Source organism: Trachemys scripta, chromosome 10, assembly GCF_013100865.1.
Source record: "Trachemys scripta elegans isolate TJP31775 chromosome 10, CAS_Tse_1.0, whole genome shotgun sequence".
Lineage (NCBI taxonomy): Eukaryota > Metazoa > Chordata > Testudines > Emydidae > Trachemys > Trachemys scripta.
In genome coordinates, this window is record NC_048307.1 from 33044976 (window position 1) to 33072089 (window position 27114).

At 38.4% G+C, this 27114-nt stretch overlaps 1 protein-coding gene across 3 annotated transcripts in view; it reads right to left on the bottom strand.

Moving 5' to 3' along the window:
• The window catches only part of CREBBP (CREB binding protein), a 189023-nt gene that overhangs the window by 10845 nt on the left and 151064 nt on the right, over positions 1-27114 (bottom strand). For all 3 annotated transcript variants that reach the window (XM_034784283.1, XM_034784284.1, XM_034784282.1), the window contains exons 19-28: positions 26855-26943; positions 20454-20534; positions 19590-19646; positions 18576-18653; positions 17968-18035; positions 8330-8480; positions 7319-7465; positions 6705-6818; positions 5973-6138; positions 4646-4813 (exon numbers count right to left, since the gene is read on the bottom strand). In XM_034784283.1, coding sequence (XP_034640174.1) covers positions 4646-4813; positions 5973-6138; positions 6705-6818; positions 7319-7465; positions 8330-8480; positions 17968-18035; positions 18576-18653; positions 19590-19646; positions 20454-20534; positions 26855-26943 — 1119 coding nt within the window. The remainder of the gene's footprint in view (positions 1-4645; positions 4814-5972; positions 6139-6704; positions 6819-7318; positions 7466-8329; positions 8481-17967; positions 18036-18575; positions 18654-19589; positions 19647-20453; positions 20535-26854; positions 26944-27114) is intronic.

Sequence of the window (27114 nt, forward strand, 5' to 3'; positions counted from 1 at the left end):
AGACCCATTTGGAAAGCCTTTGAGCTCATACTGATGGCTGATATGAGTACACTGTGGAGAATGCACCAATTCCAGAGCTTTAGTGCTTCCATGCAAAAGAGAGGGTGACCTGACGACTCCCTGACAATTTATGTAAAACATGCATGCTATGCTGTCTGTCTTGATTTTTGTGAGAGTATCCCTCATGAATGAGAGAAAGTGTGTGCAGGAATTTCTGACGGCTCTTACCTCCAAAAGGTTGATGTGGAGTACAGCTTCGGTGGGGGACCATTTGCCCTGAACTCTGCAGATGTTCAGGTGGGCTCCCCAGCCTATTAGAGAGGTGTCTGTTAGAATCAGTATTGGTGGGGGTTGCACGAATGGGATCCGTGCGCAAACCTTGGATAGGGCTTTCCACCATTCCAGGGAATGTTTGACTCTGGAGAGTATCACTAATGGCTTGTTTAGCCTGTCTTTGTTTGGAGTGTAAACAGATCTGAACTATGCCTGTAGACACCCCATGTGTAGTCGGGTATGAGATGTCACAAACGTGTATGCCGCCATGTGCCCAAGAAGCTGAGGCAATTTCTGGCTGACATTTGTTGGCTGTCTCTATGAGACTGGTCAGGGTGTTGAAACTGTGCTGCAGGAAGAACGCTCTCGCTTGCACTGTGTTGAGTTTGGCCCCTATAAATGCCAAACACTGTACTGAAGTCAAGATCAATTTCTGGATATTGAGTTGTAGACTCAATTGTGCAAATATGTGCATAGTCCTTTGGGTAGCTCCTAGGGTGTCTTCAAAGGAACGAACCTTGAAGAAGGCAATTGTCCAGATATGGGTAAATACCACCTAATGTTCATAGATGTGCTGCTACGATGGAGAGGACCTTGGAGAATACACCTGAGTGCAGAGGACTGGCCAAATGGAAGTACTCTGTACTGGTACTGGTCCTGCCCAAAGGTAAATTGGAAGAATCTTCTATGGGATAGTAGGATTGAGATGTGGAAGTAGGAATTCTGTAGGTTGAGGGTTGAAAACCAATCTCCCTGCTCCAGAAATGGAATAGCAGCCGCTAGTGTTATCATCTTGAACCTTTTGCACCATCACACATCTGTTTAGTGCTCTTAGATCTACTATGTGTCTCCAATATTCCTTTCTCCTGGGGATCAGGAAATATCTGGAATAAAAGTCTTTGCCTCTGAAGTGTACAGGGACTGTTTCTATGGCCCCTAGGCATAGAAGGTGATCTATCTCCTAACGTAGCAGTCTCTCGTGAAAAGGTTCCCTGAAGAGGAATGAGGAGGGAGAGTGTTGAAGATAGAAGATAGGATAGAGTAACCCTTGGATATGATCTCCAAGACCCATTTTTTGGAAGTGATGTTTTCCTAATTCCTGAGGAAAAGAGATAAGTGACATCTGAAGGGATGTGGAAGGCCTGTGTGTTGCAGATATTGCTGTAAGGAATGGTTGCTCAGGGCCTCGACCAAGGTGTCAAACCTGGTTTATTGATGTTAAGGGCTGGGATGTTGAGGATTGAGGGGCTGATGGTTTCTGCTTTTGCTCTAGGTCTCTTTCTTTGTGGCTCGCAGTATCACAGTGGTAGGGGAAACTGGGGTTGTCGGGATATATGAGATGGTTATGAATTGAATTTCCTTTTCTGTCCCAGTGTGTAGGTTCCTAGAGAGCGCAGCATAGCTCTGGAATCCTTCAAAGTATGAAGTGAGGCATCAGTCTTGACAGCGAAGAGGCTGAAGCCCTCGACAAGGAGGTCCTCAACCATCATCTGTACTCCTTTGGCAGCCCTGAGAGATGCAACTACGAAACCCACCTCATTACCATCACCATCGAAACTGAGTGAGCCGCTGTATCAGTGACATCCAGTGTGATCTGCAGTGCCGTTCTCACTACCAGCTGGCCCTCACATATGATGGCTTGAAACTGTTCTAGTGCTTCTGGCAAGTGGTCAATAAAGGCACTGAGTTTTCAATAATTCATGTGGTCGTACTTCGCCATTAAGGTTTGGCAGTTTGAAATCCTGAATTGCAGAGTTGCTGAAGAGCATGCCTTCCTTCCAAATAAGTCTCTCCTCTTCCAGTCTCTATCATGTGGCGTCGATTTAGCGTGGTGTTGCTGTCCTCATGAATTAATGGCATTCACAAGAGAGTTAGGTTGAGCATGTGTAAAAAAAAGTCTGCCTCTTTTGGGGGCAAGTAGTACTTCTTGTCGGCCCTTTTACATGTTGGCAAAACAGAGATTGGTGTCTGCTAGATAATCTTGGCAGGATATAAAAGCACCTTGTTGCCTGAGAGAGCAATTCTTGAAGAGGAGGAGGTGTGCTATATGTCCAGGGGCATCACTGCCTCATCCAGAGAGGAAGAGGAGATATTTGTCATGTAGTCTCCTCTTTTAGCCTGGCCTCCTGCTCCTCATAAGTGTCCTCCTGAGGTTCTGGGGCTCTGAACAGGAGTACACTGTGGGGGTGCACCAATTCTAGAGTTTTAGTGCTTCCGTGCAAAAGAGAGGGTGACCTGGCGCCTCCCTGACAATGTATGTAAAACATGCGTTTTATATTTGTGACATTGCACTCCATATGCAATATGAAAATATGCTTATGAATGTGAATATGATGTAACTGGAATATGCTTCATGCAAAAGGTCTCTTGATATCATTACAAAGCTTATAATCTACTGAGTGTGTTCATCCTATTTGTTTGTATGTATTATTTCTGTGTCAGGATTTAGGAGAATAAGATATAAACTTGTATTACTGATGTAAACATATTAAGTGGAAGCCATTAAGGGTGCTTCAGAATCAATGAATTGTAAATGGCTCTGTTTACTTGCAAACCTTTCTGTGTATGTGTGGGCCAGCCCAAGGAAGAATGGAGGCTGGGGTCTGACAGGACATGTGACCATGTAACATGATGCTAGAATCCATCTTAAATCTGGTACTTTTCCATTTAGAAGGAGGGGTGGGGACCCAGAGAGACAAAAGATTCCCGCCTTGTGCCAAAGCTATAAAAAGGGGTGGAGCCCAGGATTGGGCCCAGACTAGGAAGGAGTCTATCATAGAATCATAGAATATCAGGGTTGGAAGGGACCTCAGGAGGTCATCTAGTCCAACCCCCTGCTCAAAGCAGGACCAATCCCCAGACAGATTTTTGCCCCAGATCCCTAAATGGCCCCCTCAAGGATTGAACTCACAACCCTGGGTTTAGCAGGCCAATGCTCAAACCACTGAGCTATTCCTCCCCCCCAGGGATTGGAGGGATAGCTTGGAAGATCTTATTGGAACATCTCTGAGGGCAAGATATTACCTGTAATCAATTTCTTAATGTATTAGGCTTAGATTTTGTGTGTTTTTGTTTTATTTTGCTTGGTGACTTACTTTGTTCTGTCTGTTATTACTTGAAATCACTTAAATTCTACTTTTTATACTTAATAAAATCACTTTTGTTTATTAATGAACCCAGAGTAAGTGATTAATACCTGTGGGAGCAAACAGCTGTGCATCTCTCTCTATCAGTGTTATAGAGGGCGGACAATTTATGAGTTTACCCTGTATAAGCTTTATATAGAGTAAAATGGATTTATTTGGTGTTTGGATCCCATTGGGAACTGGGCGTATGGGTGTTGGCGAGGTAACCTGCTGAGCTGTTTTTGGTTAAAGTCTGCAGCTTTGGGGGCGTGGCCCAGACCCCGAGTCTGTGTTGCAGCAGGCTAGTGTGTTCAGCTCAACAAGGCAGGGCTCTGGAGTCCCAAGCTGGCAGGGAAAACGGGCACAGAGGTAATTTCAGCACATCAGGTGACAGTCCCAAGGGGGTCTCTGACTGAACCCTTCACAATGTTGTCTGTCATGATTTTTTTGAGAGCATCCCTGATGAATGGAAGAAAGTGGCTGCACCCAAGGGTAGCCATACCAGGAGGGCTGAGGATCAGGAAGTGGCTAGGAGGGTCCCAGTTGTTGTAATGATGGGGCATGGTGTGAGACTAGAGAGAGGTTGTCATCTTGGTCACTGACTCCTTGCTGGAATAGGGTGGGGCTGATAGGGAAGCTAGAGGTAAACACCCTGGTGCCATTGATGATTCTGGGGACTGGAACATACTCGGTACTGGAGGAAACTATAATATCTAGAATCATGGGCTAAGTCAATGAAAAAACGTTAGTAATTAGTAGTACTAACATTTGAATTTCAATCCTCTATCACTGCAAATTGACACGAATAGGCTTGCTATAGAAAGAAGAATTCAGGCTTTAAATAGTGTCTTTCAAAATGCAGATATTTTAAGGTAGCTTGAATTTAGAAATTCAGCGAAAGGGCTGTAAAGCAAACCAGACAGCCATTATGCAATCCAAAATAGCTCACAGACATCCTTGGGTTTTAGAAAGCATTTTAAAAGAAAGTAGGAACGTTGTCTGTGACATGGAAGTTTTTACTACTCTATTTAAAAAGAGCCACAGAATTTTTAACTTTTATCTGGAAAGAAGCCAGAATTGTAGCTGATGGGAACCTTGGTTTAAAAACTCAACTGAAAGACAAAAAATATTTTTTTCTTCTAGTTCTGAATTGCATTATCAGTATCGGGTATGAGCTCTAGCTGAGATTAGCAACGTGGACAACCTTCTGATTTGGGGACAAGTATTGTATGCAAAGGTTAACTTACCTCTGTTGTTTCACAAGCTGCTGTACTTTCCTCCTTTTTCCTCTCCTCCTCTTCCTGTTCCAGCTCCTTAATGCTCTCTTCCAGCACATTTGGCCAGAAATCACCTTCAAAGTAAGGCAGCTCCTTGGCACTTGTCAGCCTGTCCTCAGTTGCTTGTTTGAAGATATCCTGTTAAATGTGTCACACAATGGTAAGATTGAATGAAGTACCAAAAAAAAAAAAAAAAAAAAAAAAAAAAAGAGCCTGAAGTCAATAGCAGAACCTGAGGCACACCTGCTGCACTCACATGGCTTAAAGCTTTTTTAGTACACAGTAGGACACTTGGAAGGAACTGATTCTACATGGAGGAGTTTAGAGTGTATTCTAAAACACTGTCACAAATACAACTGCACACCTAATGATTATAAAGTTATTAGCAATATATACATATGTTTAGTTTTTTCAAAACAAAAGTATTTGTATGATCAGAAAAGAACAGATTCTCTAGCAGCCTTCTCCTTTGTAACTCTCAGTGGAATACAATAGGGACCATTACTGAAAGAAGAGAACTCTTTCTCAAAGTAGAGATTTTTGAAAGAAAAAACAACAACTGGCTATTAGGCTAAACGTTAGCCATGTGTCCTATACCCCTAGGAAAGAACATCTCCCCTACAAACTTACAAGTGGCACAGCTTTTCCATTACAAGATAAGCAATGAATGTGACAAGGGCATTATGGAGCCTTTCATTCACTACTCAGCTAAGTTAGCTAATTAAGAGTGAACAGCATAACTTTCCTTAGCATCAGACTTAATAAACTTAGTGAGAAAATGCCTTTCAAATGTAATGTACACCTTCGCCTGAGATTTTCAATGGGTCATAACTTGGTCAAATCAAAACCAATTTTTGCCACCATCCTCCATAGCACTTTTCCTTGACAAAGGCTATTTCCATGCCAAAACTCATCTTTCAACTCCAGGCATTTCAGGACCACTGCTGTTCAAATAGGCCTGATTAAAATATATATCCATATACTGTATAGCTATCTATCTAGATATTTATATTTATTTATTTCCCACACTCTAGCCAAACCTGGCTGAATTAGTTTTGCTCAAATGTTCACAAAAAATTTCCATAAAGGCAGAGACCAAGACTAAAAGGCTGTCACCTCAGAGGTGAAAGCTGCAGAAAACTGTAAGCAAGGGAAGATAATGGCTAAAAATGTAAATGTTTATAAAACATTAACCAGAACAGTCATTGCCTCTTCCCTTATATTGAAGAAGTGTAGTAAGTAGCCTAGATATAATGAACACTGTAAAATCAATCCAGCCAGTAAAAGGTATACAAACCTTGTAGTCATGAATGATCCTCTCAGCAAATGCCTTGTCCAACATCTTCTTATACCACTCTTGCAGGCGTTTGGGTTTTGGTATTTTCTGATCAGGGGGATGGCAATGGAAAATATAGTCATCTCCTTCACTTGGGGGACAGGCCCAAATGTGACCTGTCACATACCTGCAGGTTACATGCAAAAACCAATAACATCTCAATTAACACTCATTTGGCATTTTAATTAACTTCCTTTGCCTTTTCTATACATAAACCCAACCACATTTAGAAATGGATTCAGACTTCTCACTACCTTATAAAGATGTTGGGGAGTTTTATGGCAGTAATAGCTTATATCTACAAGGGCCCATGGTCTAATCATGGAACTTAGGCTTTGCCTGGGCTATTTAGTACCCACCTCTCTCACCAGTTTAGTGGCTGGAGGGAGTGAGATTCTCTCAGTCTAAAAAGGGAAAGAGAAGTTTAGGAAAAACGTTCCCAGTATGGGGAAAAAACCACTATATGCTCACTGGTGCAGAAATCCAAACCCTAATCTCCACTGCGGGAGAAGAGGTGTCTGTTTCATAAGACTGTTGAGAAGACGGTGGAAGGAAGCTAAGAGATTGTCTTAAACAAATCAAAATAGGAGAGAAGTCTACTCTTTAATTAAAGTTACATAGAATAACCATACTGTTCACATGACATTGAATTACAGCATCACTTTGCAGAGAATTCAGACAACTTTTGCTCACCCAAGTTTCTTCACGTACTCCAGATATCCAATAAGGATTTCATGATAAACGGCAGTTCGGAGGCAGCGGGGTCGAAAGAAATGAATACTATCTAGATACGATATGTACACACGCCTGAGAGGATCACGGAGAAAACAAAAAAAGAAAATTATTCAAATACAAACCACATTAGATTTCATAGGCTGGTGTTCAGCTTTTACAATAGCCACTGACTTGGTTGCTTTGGGCAGGGACCTGGAAAATAAAGACTGCAGCTGATTTCAAAGAGGAGAAGCACTTTTCACTGACCAAAGAGACATGTCAAAGTACATGATGTAAAGTTGCTGAAATAAAAGTGAAATATTGCTAGTGTTTCACCTTTTGGACAACAAGCAAAGATATTGAGAGACCAGGGAAAATGCAAGCATGGAAGTAGACAGATTTGAATTTTATGTACTTCCTAACATTTTGACTGTCAATTTTTTTTATGTGGAAAAGTCTTCAACACACTTAACTTTATAGTAAGACTGCGTGTGCCTCGAATATTTCAGTATGTGGAAGTATGTGTAGCTAGCCTGTATTTAAAGTATTAAAAGGCTCCATGTGCACCAGTCACTCTAGAAATGAAAAAGTACCTGGTATTTGGAGGTGGGCAGTCAGAGCCATACTCCTGTACATGCATGCCAAAGAAGCACACATCCACTCCATCTATCTCCTCGAAAGCAAACAGAGCTTTGGTTCGGTAAGGGAAGGACTCTGACATTTCACCAGAATCCACAAACCTGCAGGAAAGGAAGAAATCTATCAATGGACTCTAAAATTTTATCAAAAAGGAAGCAGATCTTTACAACATTATTTAATTCTTCAGAAATATTTAAGTACCAGTTGTGGCAGAGTATTGAATCATATTAAAATGGTATCATGACAGTGCAAGGTCAGTTTCCATAAAGCCTTGAGACAAAAGTTTTCCCATACAATTAACTTATGATTGAACATGCAAACACAAAGCACAAGATTGTCCAAAGAAACTGCCAGCCTCTAAATAAATGGTACATTAGTTATAACACACTGAAGTTACTAAGTGAAATGCAGTCAACACTTTGCCATCTGTGGAGTAAAACTAAAGTACTTTTATGGATAAAGCCTTTCAAAAACCATCCCATTTATCATGAAATAGCCCATTTACTATAAAAGCATTTCCAGAAGCCAATGTATACAGAAAGGCAACATAGTTAATGAAATGTTACTAAAGTAGAACTTTATTAATCTGCACTGTACTAAATTACGCATCCTACAATCTGCACAAAACCAGTAGTTTTCCCTCACCTCTTCTAGATTTAATAGTAATACAAGATCTCAATGTTGCATAATCTAAGATCCCATTATTTTTATAAAATATACTACAGAATATATCAGTGTCATAAGTAAGTTAAAAGTTAAAATACAACTACCAAAATAAATTAAAGTACATTTTATGGTGTATTATCTTCATTATGTTTGTTCACTTGCTTGCCAATTACCAAGCTTTGGTAATTTATGAAGCGTCTCCAAATCAGTGCAAACTAGTGAGGTTCTACTATACCTAGGCAGGCAAAAAGTTACACAAGATATATACTTCAAAATACTACCATAAAAAGAGGACTAACCTAGATTTCATTCCTGGTTTTACTTCTACTGTCTTATCTGAACTGGCTACCACTCTGACAAAAACTTCCCCAGCTTCAGGATGATTCTGTCGCCGCAAAAACTTGTTTACTCGATCTTCCAAATGATTTCCTAAACGAGTAGTTTGAAGCCCTAAGGGGGAAAAAATATCAAAGACCAAGTAAGTAGTGATAAAAAGTCTGGGGAAACTGAAACACAGCGTCAGAGAGATCTTTCTGACTCACTGCTCCTAGAATGATGCTTTCAGTTTTCTTTACTATTGCATGAGAATTAGAGTTACCTTCTACAGCCAAAATAAAAAGTCACCTTTTTAGCGAAAGTTAAATTTACACAACTCTTATAGGCAAGCTAACCACACCACAGTGGAAAAAACACTTTGTAAATGCACTAATAAAAGAAGGCTTTCATGGTAATTAAAAATTTGTACGAGATTTTTTTAAATACTGCAATATTTTTCTTGTAAGAAAAACACTCATCTGGCTGTTTGACAGAGATTACATCAGTTTATAAATCTGGCTCCCAGCCACACCTTTTCAAGCAAAGCAAGTTAACAGAAATGAAAAGCCTCCCGACCTCAATGGAGCTTTTACTGTTTTTAAAACAGACGTTTTAGTCTGAGTAATCTACATAATTATAAAAAGTTCATATTGAGCTTTAATTGTTATTTGCCCTGGCAAAGAAGCCCCTAATGGTTAAAGTCCACATATTGTATATCCCTGCTCCACTAACTCAGTTTTTTTTAACATAACATTTAAAAACTATTAATAAAAAAAGTAAACTTTACAGACAAAAAGATACAATTTTTAATAAATTCAAAATATAAAGTCTTTCAAAACTTTACTTTTAAAGAAAAATAACCCTTGTCATTTAAACTGTGAAAATGAGAGTTCCTTATGTTGTAGGGCTTATTGCTACTGCTTTTTTATATCATTTATACAATTTTACATACATTTTGCCAAGTAGTAATTTGTATTTAATTTTTCAAATCTTATCAGCATATTTCCTCCCTACCTAAAATCAAAGTGGTGGCATAATTCACTTATGCATTCTCATGGTCACGCATTTTACCCTGCTACATTTAATTTACAGTCCTCTGCAGCTACTATTCATCAGTTGTAGGGCTATGTGATTTGTCACAGAGGTCACAAAAATGTGAATTTGAATAAAGTCAGTGAAATCTTGGAAAAATGGCTGTAAAAGCACATTTGCTTAGGCCCCCAGAACAAATGGTGTTGTGACCTGGACACAAGGTCACAGTGCTACTCATGTTTGGCCTGTCCACCCCTCCATCTCCATAGAGGTGGACAAGCCAAATCCGAGTGGTGCTGCAACCCCGTATGCCAGTTTGGAATGCCTGGAGCTGGGCCCAACTCTGTGGGACAGGAGTCTGTGGGGTGAGTGCAGGGTGGGATTACTCTTCAATCTCCCCCCGCAGAGGCCTCACCATTCAGCACCCATCCTCATTTACGTAGCAAAAACTACATTAACTGGTGACCTTTTCATGACTTATCTTCTTTCCCCCCCCTCACCTCTGCAATGAAATTTACTAAAAATTCCTTCCATGCCAAAATTGTAACCGTAATCCGGGGTAGGCAACCTATGGCACGTGTGCCGAAGGCAGCACATGAGCGGATTTTCAGTGGCACTCACACTGCCCAGGTCCTAGCCACTGGTCTGGGGGACTCTGCATTTTAATTTCATTTTAAATGAAGCTTCTCAAACATTTAAAAAATCTTATTTACTTTACATACAACAATAGTTTAGTTATATATTACAGACTTATATAGAAAGAGACCTTCTAAAAACATTAAAATGTATTACTGGCATGCGAAACCTTAAATTAGAATGAATAAATGAAGACTCGGCACACCACTTCTGAAAGGTTGCTGACCCCTGCCGTAATCAGTTGCCATCTAGCCAGGAGGCAAGACTGTTGTCTCTTATAATTGACCATCTAGGGTATTCACATTGTAGTGGAACTGAATACCCACCTGAAGATTACTTTAAAACCCAAGAGTGCACTGACAGTTATGATGCAAAAGACGACACCATTCCTACCTACAGAGCTTACATTGTAAGATTTTATTTCATATGAAAATATAAAAAAATATACAATATATAAAAATATGACTATAAAAATTAACCCTAAGTATACCACTTCCTAAACACCTTGATAGTCTAACTCCACAATCTAGTGGGATTCTGTGGTTAGGATATTAGCACAGCACACGCTGGAATGTCACTACATGGGAGACTGCGTGCTGACTCCAGAGGAACTCGATAAAAGGAAAACTATCATTTCCACTTTTAATACTAATACGCTGAACAATGATGTGGGACATTCCGTACATCATATTACAGTGGATTGGGCTTTGACGTTTACATCTGCAGATCACCTTTAAAAGTGGTATTTCATTTTGGCAATGTTTCTATCTTGAGAACGTAGAAAAAAGGTGCAAAGTTCCATTATATGAAACTAATTAATTGCATCCAGCATATTTTTAGCTAGCAGTTGTAATTAATTCTACTAATTATTTTGCCCTCATTTTAACATCTTTCAATGGGAAATTCTACCAAGTGATTCCCACTTCCTTTCAAGGTAATTTCATTACTCTGTGCTATTACACACTAAGGGACGGAAATTAAGGAGAAGGCCAAATTAACAGATGTATAGAGCAAGAATATAACTATGTTTGCAAGAGATTACCAATATCCATGCCGACCCAAGCATTGCTATATTTCTTTACAATGTTATCAATCCTTCATTTACCCTAAAATATAATCCTTAAGAGCCAAGCATTTTGACTGCTCTAAAAATGTTAATGTTCTTTCTGTTAACAGGCTACTATATTTTGGGTGTCAGCTACAGGTCATAGTTACTATAAAAAGCTATGGAAGGAGTTTTTAAACTTCTTTTTCAAGACAATCCTTACTAAAGCTTGAAAAACATATCTGGCACCTACTACCCTGAGCTTGGGGTAACTTTGGGCTAAGTTCCCTCTCAGTCGTGTGGTCACGCAGCAGGTTATCACAGGCCACTCAGGCGGGGAGAGGTGCCCCTTCCCCAGCCCAACTGGAGCTGCTAGGGCCAGATTACATACAGTGGAAAGGAATTAAAACCCCGAGCCAAGCAGGGGCGCCCCCGCCCACTGTGCTGCAGCCAACTCATCTGGTGATTTTAATAAGCGACTGTAAGTTAGCAGGAGAGGTGCCCGAGCCGCCACCGCATGACCCTGCTGCGCCCCGCAGGATGGAGTGTCACGCTGCCCCAGACCCCCCACAGCCGCTGCCCCCAATCCCACTGGGCCCACCCCCAAACTCATCCAGCCTTGCAAGCCAGCGGGCTTGGGGAGGCGAAGGCTGATACCTGCATGGCCTGTGGGTCACGTGTCTCCATGTGTGGAGCTTGGCCGGGGCACCATTTCAGTGGCTGATACAGCCGAGGGTGGTTTTACCCCTCCTCTGGGGGCTGGGGAGCTCGAACCCACCCCGAGCACCTCCCCCATGGGTGCAGGGCGGGGGAGGCAGAGCCCTTCCCATGCGAAGTTGCCCACTTTGCCAGCAGTCCATGAAGCTTCTTGCTTGTGTTATACCTTTTTTCCCTCCATAGCTTCGTTCAATTTTAATTTTGTTTCCTATGACAGATCATGATTTCTTTTTTCCATGATGATTTTGGTGTCTGCCTCCTCTTTTCTCTCTCTTCCTCCAGCCTCTTGACTCCCTTACCAACCCTACACTGTGTTCTCTACCAGTCTCCCCTATATTTTGTCTGTCTAGGTTCTTATGTGGACACCATCACCATAGTATCAGAGTGCTTTTTCTGGGTATAACAATGATTATTCCCTGCTGGCAAGAAACATGCTTGGTTTGGGCTTTTCAAACAGAAGTATGAAAGTAAGGGTAGTATTGTAGAGAAGACTGGGTAAAGATTAGTTTTACATTTAGATTCATAGATTCCAAAGCCCCAAGGTACCATTGTGATCATTCTAATCTGACTTCCTGTCTAACAGCCATAGAACTTCCCCAAAATAATTCTGAAAGCAGATCTTTTAGAAAAACATCCAATCTTGTTTTAAAAATAGTCAGGGATGGAGAATCCACCACAACCTTTGGAAAGCTATTCCAATGGTTAATGACTCTCACTGTTAAAAATGTATGCCTTATTTCCAGTCTGAATTTGTCTAGCTCTGAATGCTCTCTCTCTCACTTCTTTGCCCCAAATCTCTCTCTCTCTCTCTCTGCAATATTCCTATCTAATCTATTCCACCAATTTCTGTCTTCCCTCACACACAGGGATAGGTACATCTTAACAGACACTTAAATGACAAGAGGACTATACCTAATAGCCAAATAGCAATACCATTCTTTAAGGGCAATGCTCAGATGAGAAGCCAACCAGCCACTGGAAAAGAAAATGCAAACTGCTGTTCAGGATCTCCATCTTTTCCTGCTAGTTGGTGTCTGACAAATCTGAAATGCTCAACCTAAAGCAGAAGTGGCACACTGTCTCTCTCTGGTCTCTCCCTCAACAGAGCCTCCTGGTTGCTGTGATGATGGCATGGGATCTTCATTCCTCTATCTTCTACTAATCAAATGCCTTCTGTGAGGGAAGGTTTGTCTCTGCTACTCTGTCCTTCCCTTAAGTTTTCTGGGTGCTGAATGGGGACGTGTCCACTCTTCCGTAGTCAGTTTACAAGTCTCCCCCACTGCACAGTTCCAGATCCTTCCTCTGTTGCTGATCATAATTCTCCCAAGTAGCAAAGTAAAACTGACCTGAGTCTTGTCAGTTTTTCAGATGACCAAATGATTCTGAACAGGCATAGTGAACACTGACAAGATTGCCAAACTGCAGCAGAGTGAAAACTGACCAGAGCTCTGAGCAGCAACAGAGATACTGGAGCCATCTCTCTACATATTTAGGAAGATGACACTAACAGTTAAATTAGATTTATATTTGGAAGTTTATCTTTGCAACCAGGAATGTTTGAAATTAAAGAAAAAAAGAAGCTTGGATATTGTAGAAGTTGACAGCAATTGCCAAGAAAAGCTTTCTATGGGCAAATGCATTTTTAAAGCCCTGTTCTTTTACACTATTTGCAAATTTTGCTGTTTAAGTTAGTGGTTCTTAACTTGTGGTCTACATAGAACTGACTTTTCATCTTCTCATCCTTGTTTCTACATCTCTAGAACGGGCCACTACCAAAACAAATTGGGGAAAATGGGAGAAAGAAGGGAAGCTGAAGCTGCTCTTAGGAACTGAAGCCACCAGTGTGCTAGGATTGGTAGGCACCTCAGGGGGCTGCCAGCAGGAGAGTAACATCACGGGAAGGAGGAAACCAGATGATCAGACAATATTTACAAGAGAGCAGGGAAAGGAGAGAGGAACATGGGATAGGGAAGATGAACTGAAGAAGAAAATGAAACTGTAAAAATTATCCCCCCAGCCCCGACAAAACTTATATTAAATTAAATGCAAAATATCAATTAAAATATGATCCATACTCTGAAAGAGTTTGAAAACCTCTGGTTTAAGAAAATGTGGGTCATGGAACCAATGCAAAAAACAACCATAGAGAAGAGACATTATTGATTCAAAAATAAGATTAAATAAAAATTGTATTTTTATATCAAACTACCACCATCACCTTACAAACTTAAATTGAAGTCTAGTTTTATACAGGATTTGTCTTTCTTTACCTACTATTAAAATACCAGCAGTCAGACAATGCCACAAAAATCAAGTAAATCAGGCTGTTTAGGACACTGTATTAATTATTGTGCCTTGGTAACATAGCATACTGTATAGCACGTAAAATCAGACATTTATGAGATTCTTTCAGCATCTAGGCATATGAAGCCTCTGAGTGGTAAATGTAACTTGTAATTCACTGCTTTACAAGTTAATATAGTTTAAATGGTGAACTATAGAAGTATCAAATATCTGTTTATAAATTCCCAAACATACGAGTATGTTCTAGTTTTAAACCATAATAAAAACCTTTTGAACTGTTAGAATCTATGACTTCTAAAGAACAAAATACATTCCTCTCTCAATTCCAATCTTTCTTGTTCATTTCTCGTTACTTAGAGCTTGCTTTTCCTTTAATATGTATTTCTTTTCATGCAATTTTTATGTAATTTATTAATATCCCCAGCCAAGAGATAGGAGAAACAAAGTCTGGACCTCATATGTGCTAAGTAACTGTGGAAGTTAGTTATTTTTCATGGTTTAATTTTTTTCCCCCCACTTTAAATCTAAAAAATTATATTCTTCTTTTTGTATTTTAACATTTTTAACCTGAAAATTCTTTATCGTTAATTTCTAAGATAATATTTTCATTAGATATACTTCCCTGCTCTCTCCCTCCTCCCTTTTAAGTAATGCTATTGGGAACCCTGGGAAGCATTATGTTTCTTCCTATGCCATCACTGCAGCTTTTGTAGGGATTTAAGGGTCCTGGAACAATTTTTACAGTTGGGGTGCTGATGATGGAAACCATGTATTTGGTGTTTGTTATTACTATTTCAAGCCACGGGGTGAGGCAGCATCTCTAATTCCAGCCCCATTGGATTCCACAGAATATTCTTGCTACCCATTATACTGGCCAGGACCTCTGAAAAGCCACCCACGTGCAGCTAGACTGTGCAAGGTCCTTTCTATGACAATGCCTCGTATTAAGGACTTAAGTGATGCAAAGAACCTTGCAAGCGCCTCTGTGTTGGGGTTAATTTTATCCTGGTAACTAGCCCTACTTTCAGTGTACAGCTAACTTTTTATTGGAGAAATAATAAATTTTTTTTTTTTTTGCAAATTGGAATGCTTACAATAGAATAAGAAATTAAATGAAGAGGAATGTGCAGGATTAATCATCTTTATGTGCCATTTTATAAAAATACATGTGTTTTATATTGTCCTCTAGCATCTTGTACTTTTTTGGCCCACGTGTTTTAGGTTATGGTAGGTTTTAAGAATTATAAACTTTGCACACAGATGCAGCTCTTTGTGAATTCATGAATTAGGTATTTTTAATCCCTAGAACACCTTCTACAGACAAATTATTTAGAAACCTTAACTCTTATGGAGAGTATGAAGAGATCAAATTAGACAATCCAGTTTCATCTTGCTGGGAGGTGTCATGCCTGTTTATTACTATTTTTGATGGCACTGGAGGACTGAAGAAATCCTCTTGGATCAGAGAAGGAAAGAAGAGAGCCAAGTGTGAGGAAGTGAGATGTGAGGACTGAAGAGGGCAATACAGGGAAATTAGGCAGAACAAGTGGTAGGAATCAAAGAGGGGAAACTTTGGCTTGTCAAGGATGATTATGAGCCTAACTACACTTGTCAGATGGAAGAAGAGACTAATACAAGGCTTGCTGGGTTGGGGCAAAAGGAGACGTGGGGGAGTCCTCTCACCACTTCAAGACACCCGCTCTAGGATGCATGCAGGAAGTCCCAGTTCCCCTCCAGCTTGGTGCCCAGGAAACATATATACTTCAAAAATGCAATAAAAACCAAGGAAAAACCCACTTAAAGTTAGGTTACTGATGCATTACCACCAGCTTAAGGGTAAAAAAATCTTACAAGAATACTGTCACACAAAAAAACACACCATCCACCAGGAAACTCAAAGTTGTGAATGAACTTAAAAGAAACCAAACATTTCCAAGTACAGAAATACACTCAGACAATCTTAACTCTGCCCCTGTAGTGATGTCCTGAGGGAGGCAAAGGGGAATAAATTCTAAAAAAAACCTTACCCACCCATAACAGGTTAGTCTCAACAGCAACCACAAACACCAGAATACATTATTCTTAATCTTACAATGGCTGGGGTTTGTACAGTCATAAAATGTCCAGAGAATAAAACTGTACTTAATAAAATCCGGAGTAGACAAACAGAATACTGAAGGCCACCATTCCATGATCTTTATGCATGGGATTTTCAAAAGCACGCAGCACTGGCCTAACAGTTCCCACTACAGTAAATGGTAAAACTTGCCATTGACGTCAATAAAAGCCGAGTTAGGCCAATGAAAATCCCACCCTAAAACTCCATATGCCACCAATTAATGAAATATCAGTAAAGAAGAATTATTGCATCTACTTACAAACATCTCCCAAGACTAGCTCATAAATGTATGGCACATGCATGAAAAAAGTGAAAATGAGTGTGTTGACAAAGATCAGTTACAACTTGTATATAAAAGTCTGTGCATGGACTGCCTTTACGAACAAAGATAACAAAGAGAAGATGGGAGTACAGTGAGTTGTAATCACTGGATCAATACTCTGGCTTTTACAAACTGAAGAGATGTTCACTCCAGTCTGTGAATTTCTTAAACTTTTTTAAAAAATGTCCTGGATCCAAAAAATACCACTTTATACAACGTGGGGTGTATGCTTACTCTGCAAACCCTTAATTACAAAACTACAGTGTTCAAAATAAAGGCCTCAAATATGAAAAGGAAAAGGAAGAGTTTGGAGGCTGCATCATCATAGTGGAATAAGTTAAGGTTGTCTGTATGCCTTTCCATACTTTCCAACATTTGGATTTGTTTAAATTAACTCTGAATTTCCTAGGTTTCTAATGTTTAATTTGTTTTTCCACTCTACACTATGAATGCCATATTCTGCAGTGCTGGTCCTTATTGTATATTCAGCACTTGTACTGTACTTGGAACTTTTGTTGACATCACTTGGTGTTCTGTGGAGTTAATGTGTACACAAGCTGCAATAAAGATTAGAACAGCAAACTGAAAAACATTTTGCCCTAAGTGCCTAAAAGCTTTTGTTTTTTAATTAATATTTCAGCTACCGCATGACAAAAATTTGAAACTATAATTTATTTTAGAAAAGCTCTAGACATAAAAACGTGACAAAATATGACGTCTATTCAGACTGAGAATTTCTATTACGTTATACTAATTCAAAAAGCAGAGAGAGCTGTAAAAGAAAACAACTGATCATTTAACATTCCTGAATTATACCAGAAGTGCATGGATTACAACAGTATGAGTCTGCACAACTTATATATCTTAATTCTTGTTGATTGCCGAGCACAGAAATGTCAGACATTTATTTCTGTTTTAAGGCTACATGGAAACTAGTCAAGTTTAATCAGTTATCTATGTGTTTAGTTTTGAATTTCTGCTTTATTTTATACCTCAGAAATAAAAATACTATATTTATATTTTAAACCCCCCCCCCACCAAAAAAACTGCTCAAAAATCAGAAATTCAGCTCTCAGCACCATCCAATATAATCACTTCCACTTAACAGTGAATTCTGTGCTGTTCGTTGAGTTCTGCATACACTAGCCTTTGAGAAATCTCTCACCAATGCACTATCCATGGTGCAACTCCAGGGCACAGGCATTAATGATCGAGACCTGTGAAGAGCAGGTCTACATGACACTGAGTAAAATAACGGCAGCCACTGTTGCACTAGTACTCCTAATATTGCTAGCATTAGTGAAGCTGCACCAGTGGTAGGGGAGATCTCCTCTGCAAGCCTAACATATACTAGGATTTGTAATGGAAGGTACTGGGGTGGGAGCACAGGCAAGATAAAGGTTGAAGAAATTCTAAAATATATGAATAATAAACCACACACACTTACTCTTAGCACTGAATTTGTTCTCTTTACGTGTTCTACCAGTTTTCTTCAGACAATTGTCACAGACAAAGCTGTAAAACAACAATTTTTTGCTGATAATTTAGTATAAACAGCCCCAGGTAGCTTAATCCATCATTAAACACTTTTACTCTTAGTTGTAGTAGTCAGAAAAAAATGACTTGCATCCCAAACTACCGTCTCATCATGTAATATGGTTTAGGAACAAATTTAAGTATATCAAGTTCAGAAAATGTTAGATGCTTTAGAGTTGGTTTACTCATTCCACCAAATGAGTAACTAATATTGCACATTCATTTTATATTTCTTTTAATATTTATCCCCTACCATTATCCAACTTTTACAAACAGTAAGTAATCCATAAAGAGGAAACAATGTTTGTGAACAAGTTTCTCTCCACATATCTTAGCTTGAATATGCAAAGGAGCTACTAACAACCAAATTAAAAATTCATTTACACGTGGTTTCTCTCTTTATATGTGGTCCCTGAAAGAGGATTATTGTGTGTAAATCAACAGTTCAACAGGATCTACACAGTTAAGAGTTTCATTATAATTGCAGAAGAAAGGCTAAAACCCATCTAGGCTACTTACCCTGAAGGCCAAATAATATCATAATGTAGCACACAAATCTGGTGCATCTTCCGACCACATTCTTTGCAATCAACAAAGCTTGGAAGAAAATGAAAAAAAAGCTACCTTAATTTCCTTAGAGGTAAAGAGTATGAAACTACAAAAACCAGGTCAATGCTTGTTAGGCAGGTAATTCTCCAGAGGGCTACCTTTCAACAGTAAAACAAGATTGTGTGGCTGGGTATCAATTAAATATAATTACCTGGCTAGTAATCTCATTAAGCCAAATTTATAGACCAATGAAAAATACTTCTACACCAAAATGAACTGGATATATTCATAGAATATCAGGGTTTGAAGGGACCTCAGGAAGTCATCTAGTCCACAAAGCAGGACCAACCACAACTAAATATTCTGCCATTATATTTAAGATCTAAAAATGTGTATAATACATGTAAGTTAAAAAGGAATTGTCAAAATTTTGTGGGCCCAAAAGAGAATGAGAATGGTCCTTTGTCCAAACTCTTACTTTCTAGACGCTTTCCCTGGGTCCTACCAGTCATCCATATTTAAGCTGAATTTCCTATTGACTGCAGTAGGTAATTCTGCTTGCAAACAACAGGTATTCTATGACCTCCATCTATTTTAGTTTTCAACTAACCTTTGCAACACAGGTTGAGTAAAGTTGCTCAAGCTTACTATCATCCTAACACCTAGTTCAGTGGCTCTCAAACTGTGGGTCAGGACCCCAAAGTGGGTTGCAACCCCATTTTAATGAAAAGTTCTATAAAAGTGCAAGATATTAAAGGCACATTTCCCCCCAAATATAGTATGTTTAAAAGTTGCCATACAAACAGCTAAGAACACTGTACAGAGATTTTGCTACCTATTTGGGTGGAGATGGGGAAGAGGATTGCTCTGGCTATATAATTTCCCGTTTCTGAAATGCTGGCCACAGAAGGAAGCTGTAATAACTACACAGTGATGGTCAGAAAGTTGGGGTTTTTTTTAATAAAAAAATGACATAATACTTACGGCTCTGGATCTAGTGTATCATTTTTCTTCTTTTCAAACTGATCTTTTGAGATTGTTCTAAAGAGAAAGAATTAACATGAAATTTTCCTATTGCCAGCATTACATCAGATGAAGCTAAGACCTTATTATGATTACTTGAATTGCAGCAAATGATTGAAATCTCAAGTCTGAAGAAGAAAGCACACCAGGGGAATTCACATTTTGTTTAGACAAAGCAATTCCACTCACTTTTATTTTAGTGTGTATTTTTTCACACACAGCATAATTAGTTAATTGTGTATTAAGCTAAAAGCACTATGATTACTACGCAAATATATACAATGTAAGATCCAATACAAGATGAAAAAAACCTAGAAAAATTGCAGTAAGTAAAGAAGCTCTCTCCAAAAATAGCTGGTCTTGACTGTAAGCCTTGTTGCACCTCACTTAAAGCCAGTCTGGCAGGCTGAAAACAAGCTATACCATTCATTCATTCATGAAATGAGTGCTTCAAGAAGGTAACAGATCAGGTTTTCCAGAAATATTGCCTTGTTTCACTAGCACATGCAAATGATTAATGAATCATTAAAACTTGCTTTTTCTTTATACTTTTTAGGGTCTGCAGTCTCTGAAATCATTAGTACATGGGCAGCTATCTTGGAGTGTGGCAAATAGAAGAAATGAAGACAGAATACTGATAATCGTCTGACACTATAACAGTAAATCATCTGTACACATATAAACCTTCTCCTAGTAAGAAACACTGCACCTTCCCTTAGTTTACCCTAAAAGCAGGAAATGGTCAATTTCAGACAACCAAATCAAGACTGAAAATTCTTTTCCATTATTTTAAATGTAGCATTAAGAAGAATCATGATTACTTACGTTTGAGGCTGTGAAGGGTCATCACCCAGGGTAACATTCTCCCCCTGGATTTCAGTGAAACACTTCTCACAGAAGTGATACCTGTCAGCAAGAAGGCCATATTTGGGTGAACTGGTCCATCATATTACACAGCCACCCAAGCAACGGAGCCATCAATCAGAGCAGGGCAGATCACCACGACGAAAGGGGGGGCGTTGTTGGTTGATTGATGGGTCAGTGTGGACAATTAAAAGGAACAGAGGGAAGGGAAGGGCAGGATTAGAGAACAGGGAAGGGAACAAACAGCACAGACATAAGAGGTAAGATGCAAACACCAAGACAACACAGAGCAGAAAGCCAAGGCAAAGCACAGATTAGCATTCGGTCTCATTTTATACATTACAGGCCATCAGTACTAACAAATAATAGGTTGTCAATCAAATTCAAAATTTTGGAATGATTTATAAGTAGCTGTTAAGTGCTACATTTGTATATCCTTCAAATTTAAGAATTTGGATTTGATTTTCATTAGTTAGAGAAAATGCTGTATAATTTCAGGCCTAAGAATTACTGAGTTTTCTTGGAAAAGAACACCTTGTCAAAAAGCCTGAAAAATATTTTCACAGAGAGTAACAAAAAAAAAGGGAAGATATGCCAAAAGCATTCAGTGATGTATTAGTAAAACTGCAAAGGCAGAAATAATCCTAATGTTGAAAAATCTATAAAAATATTACAAATTCAAAAGTTATTTGGTTTATAAAATGAAATGTGACCAACTGCTCAGCTAACTGTATTTTAATACAAATGAAACCAAATCCATACTCTAGACAAACATTTAACAGAAATGCACTTATGGGTCAGAGTTTCCAGCCATTTATATATAAATATAAGTAATATATGTATATATGTGAACAACTTTTTATATATTGCACATACATACAATATATTTAAGTAGTACATTAAAGATCTGCAATGAAGCTTTGCAAATTGAATGTGAAGCAGGTTACAATTTTGGGTCACTAGACCAACTGTCAGCCAATCCGTGATACTCGGCAAAAACACTGCTGTGATTTAGTAAACCAAGTTGAGTAAATCAGAGATCTACTTAAAGATACAATCTGCATTTGAAAAAAAAAATCTAGTTACACAGATTTTTTTGGTATCAGATGAACTGGAACCAAAGTTGTCAGAATTGTAAAGAATACAAAAGAAAAAAAACACCTAAATGTTTGGAAAGGGTATGACTTAAAACATGAACAAAGTTAACAAATATAGGCCATGACCGTAAAAAATAAAACTAGCCACACAGGATCAAAATAAAAAAAGCTGTATGAAGGTTTAAGAGTGAGAAGAGAGTATAAGCAGCAATGGCAGCACAGTAAAATGCAGTTTTAATACTCAACACCAGATCTATAGGTAAGAGTGATGAGCATAAAAGGCATCAGAATAGGACTCAAAAGGCCACACTGAACCAACAATGTATGGGATGGAAATAAATAGGGTTGCTTGCCCCTTCATTCATTCAAATACCTCCCTTCCCCCACTACTGTAATCCAGGTGACAGCTTTCTGATGCTGTATTTTCATGGAGACAACAAAGTCATTTGCAGGCTCTTACTGAAATATATTGAGTGGAACTTCCTTCTTATGACTGGCACTAACCATTATGCAACTAGTAAGATGTAAATTTTAAAGCATTTGTAAAACAACCCAAATTCAAACAAATTGAACTTAATTCCTCAGTGGTGCCCAATAAGCACTGGATGCAGCTGAGGAATGGAGCTGCAAAGGAGCCATTTGAAGGTCCCAAATCTTGGAGCCTACACTTTCTCCCAGAGTTTATCTCAGCCAGCTAACATGGGTTAAAACAGTAACTGCCTTGTCTTCACTAGGATTTTGTGTGCATCAGTTAACATGAATTACTTTAATATAAGTTAAAAATATGCCTCTTTTCTAAATGAAGGAGGGACTTTGGAGCTGCCAGAATGATGCAGAGGGGGCAGATCTAACTTGTTACCTTTTGATTGTAGGGGATTAAGATAGACAATAGACATTTTTAAATTAAGCAGAAGAGCATTTTGGCAGAGAGTACTAATTGCACATACCCTACTTCTACGAACTTTGTTTCTGAATTCTGCCTATTTCTGACACTTGGGCCAGAATAAATACTGTTGTGTGAGAGTGTACATATTAATATTTTCTCAGATACAGCAAACTCCCTTCTTTTCTTTATAGTAAGACTGCTCATTTTCAAGTCAAACTGAACACCCAGGCCAAATAGGTACTGCTATAACTAGAGAAATCAATGGTCATGGCTCCACTGAATTTTTTTGCATTCAAATAGTTTTGGAAATTGTTAATTCCGATATACTTTCATATTAAGTTTATATATAGTCTTTGAAAACACTTATGAGACTGAGCAATAAATAACCACGATGGAACCCTAGACTGCATGTTACTTAAATCAAATAGTGAAGGCAATAAAATTTACATATTTTACTGATCCAATTAGTCTCTCGGGCTAGTCAATCCATTATTCATACTGTGACCATTACAGATTCTATTTTGCAAGATGCTGAGCACTCCTACCCCAATCTAGCAAAGCACTTATGCATTTGCATGAAGATAAGCACATTCTGCAGTGTTTTGCTGGATCAGGACCAGAGCTCACAGCCTCCTGCAGAGTTAACTACTCACAGGGATTGAGTCCCATGAAATAATTAAAATGAGAAAACAAAAAACTGAAATACAATGATACCTAAAGGCTCTGAAAGGCTATACAATCAGATCGCCCAGATGAGACTATTTATAGATACATTATTATGAATACAGAATTGCATAGAAGAAATGAGACTTGCCTGTAGCTTTCAGAGTTTTCTATAACAATTTTGCATGCATGCAGTCAATATTATAAGATTAAAATCTACAGCAAGAACACAATACTGTGGTTACTCCAGTCATACAAAAACAAGCAATGTGGTTCTTGTAACACACTGAAAATGAAAAGCTTTTCAAATGCAGACTGTTTAGATAACTGTGAATCCCTCTTATTAAAGATAGTACTATATTTCAGTGGCTCAAATCAAGGAAAGGTTCAAACATCTTTGCATACACATCTCTAATGATTCAAAGTTACAGACTGAAATTAGATAATTTTCCTTCATATATACCTTAAGTAAATAACTGCACATTGGAATTGATGTATATAATATCAACAGTTTCAAATCTGTACTCAAATATTAAGCATATTTTCCAGAACAATTAATATATTTCCTTTAGTTTAAAACTCAGGTTTGAACTAACTAGATGAAGACCAAATTCTCCTATTGATTTATTATTTTTTAGCCATTATTTAACTGAAATGCCTGAGTTCCACAATGCCTGAGCATTCTTTGTCAGGATTTAGTTAAACAAATAACACTGTTATACAATCCCCAGTAATGATATTTACTACACAATTTGAAAAACAAGGATATTTAGCCTATTGCTGATTTGCTAGGAACATACAATTTGTTTCATGCTAATTTACTATTTGGCTGGGGGAAAAGCTAGGATTTTGGTAAGGGAATTATACAAGGAAATTGTTACTGTGAATAAGCGCAGTACAGTATAGGCTTTCCATGACTTGGCACATAGTTTCTTTTCCTAACAGAATACAAGTAACTGAAATGCTGTTCATTCAACCAGAACACAGTGCCCAGTGGACTGGGACTCTGCAGGTCTGGGTTCAACATCCTGCTCTGTCACTGAGGGTATGTTTACACGACAATTAGACACCTGAGGCTGGCCTGTGTCAACTGACTAGGGCTTGTGGGGCTCAGGTTAAGGGGCAATTTAACTGCAGTGTAGACTTTCAGACTCCAGGACTCTGTAAGGTGGGAGGGTCCCAGAGCTCGGGCTGCAGCCCAAACTCCGGGAGCCCAAGTCAGCGGGCACACACCAGCCTCAAGTTTTTATTTGCAGTGTAGTCATACCCTGACCTACTGTGTGACTCTAGACAAGTCACATTCCCTCCCTGTGTCTGTTTCCCCTCCACCTTGTCTTTTTTGTCTATTTAGATTGGAACTTCTTTGGAGGAAAGACTGTCTCTCACTATCCATCTGTTTAATTACTAGTGAAATGAGACCGCACTATACTTCTTAGTCAACAAATAAAATGTTGCCCCTTCCCCCTCGTTAAAGTATTACATATCCATGCTCTATCAATCCCATACATCTGGCATGCTAACAACTGAATTTGCATTTAAAAGAATAATCCTAGTGATCTATCACCTCTTGAAAAAAAGAAGCATTATTTTAAAAGGACATTCAAATAGCTGGATGTTTAATCAGAAGGAAATGTCTTATCAGTTTGAAATTCTTATCCCAAGATCTTGTATTTACAAATGAGTTCTCTCCTCTCTTAGCAATTGTGGGGAAAAACACACACTTTTTACGTGTGTGTGTGTCAGTGCAAAACACTACCTGTTGAGCTGCATGCCTTACAGTACCTTTTATGTTTTTAAAATTTTGAAATAAAGTCAGAAGAAACAAATCCACATGACCCATCTACAAGGCAAGTCTTCAGGTAAAGGTGCTACACATTAATGATGACTGAACATCATAGGATCAGTAAGGCCCAATCCATAATCTAAGAAGCTACTTCCCTGTTTTACTAAATTAAAGCATCTGTGAATAGCTCCATCACCATCGTAAATCCATGACACCTGAACCAAAGAACTCTTTTATCCCTTATCTTTTTTAAGTGTTTCAGACACAATCCATTTTTGTTAAAAAAAAAGTCAAAGTATTTAGTAATAAACTAGTGAAACATTACTACTGCACACATTTATAATGTGTCCATCATGGAAGGATCTTGTATAATAATATCACCATCAGATACACCCGAGGACATATAAATTACTAATACATAAAATGCTCCATAAAAAGGTGCCACATTATCCACTCCTCCCTAAGAGTCACATGTCTACACAATGAAAAATCAACTGTATTGCAGAACCACGTTACTACATGAAAATGGCAGACAGTTAAATATGGTTTGGTGTTTTGAGTATATTCCTAATTGTGCTACAGCCCTGCAAAATACGAGACAGTAGCGCAATTTAGGAATAAAGATAAAATGTGGTTTTGCCCCATTTAGTCTAAGACTGAACTGCTTCACCTGTGTTGGATGCTACAGTTTTGTAAAGTGCCAACATGATTTTCTTAGTGCAGAGAGGGGTCTAACTGAGAGATCAAATTTAAAAGTGGTGACTGTCAATGTTTACTTCATAACTTAAATTAAAAGGCAATCTGCAGTACACCTCCAAGTTGGCATGGTTCAGGCTTTGTCAAATCTCTGACAAGAAAAAGTTTCACACTATAACCTGAAAAATGTCTCCTCCTATAGTTTTTTAGAGCCACAGCTAATTTACATTTAGTAGCCTTTTTTAAAAGAAGCTAAAAGCTAACTTTTCCTTTCTTCTTTTAACAGATGTTACTCACTGCAGCACTGATGAATTAAAGTACACTAAATAGAAGCTGCACTCAATTGCTATAGATGCATTTTCTAAGAGTGGGGGGGAGATAAAAATATCAAAAATGATAGAGCTGTGTCATTTTGATGTTTAAATTAATTCCAAACACTGTTTAATAAAACAGACCACCAACATGGATGGAATCATATACTCTTCCCTATATTAACCATATATTAACTATATTACCATCTAAATAGTAACTTTATTTTTCCTCCCAGCTCCTGGTGACATCCTGGATGTCATTATGGAAGTCAAACTTATCATGAACTCTCAAAGAAAACCTTTTACATTACATTTGCACAGTTACTATGAATATGCAATACAACAGACTCAATTTTGTTAAGATTACGAAGACTTCTCCATGAAACTGAGTTGAATTAAGAAGTTTTGTTTTACTGACAAGTTCTCCAGGTTCTAATTTTGTGCACCAACATATTAAAAATACCCAGATACAAATTAATTGGAGTGATCCACAAAGTCATTTTCTTTCCAACATAAACCTTTAAGTTGATATCTCTCTGACAGTAATCTGAAGATATGTCTGCACATTTTTATTCAGAACTCTCTCAAGGCAAAAGATATGTTCTCCTAAATTGCCTTTTTTCCTCCCCCTCCCTAAGTCATGCTGAAAATTTCATGGAAAAATACAAACAACTTTAGTTAAGTGGTGCCATGTAAAGTCTATATACTGACAAGCATATAAATACCATGTACTATAAGCTGCAATGTAAAAAAACAAAGGGTTTATCTGCAAGAGGGCTGCACACAGAAGGACAATCAATAGGCTTATTTTCTGCAGATTTAGTAGAGAAAAAGGAAATGAGACGTTAATCATCATTCTGCTTAATATGTGCTAGGCTACAAAAAGACAAACGTTTCCTCAGCTAATGAAGGAATTTTGGACTTACCTATTCTGGTAACTGTAATAGGCAGCATCACGGGGAATAGTACACAGCTGCTTCCCGTAGCAGCACAAGGTCTGCGGAGAAAACTCATACTGCAAAACAAAGGCGAAAAAACTTTAAAATGTGATTTTACATTGTGAATATGCAACGTAGTGAACATGCTATAAAAGTATATTGTAATATACTGAGACGTGTTTATTAGATTCAAATGGATATGGATTGATGTGGATAGATCCTTGGCTGGAATAAAAAAGCTCAGCTTC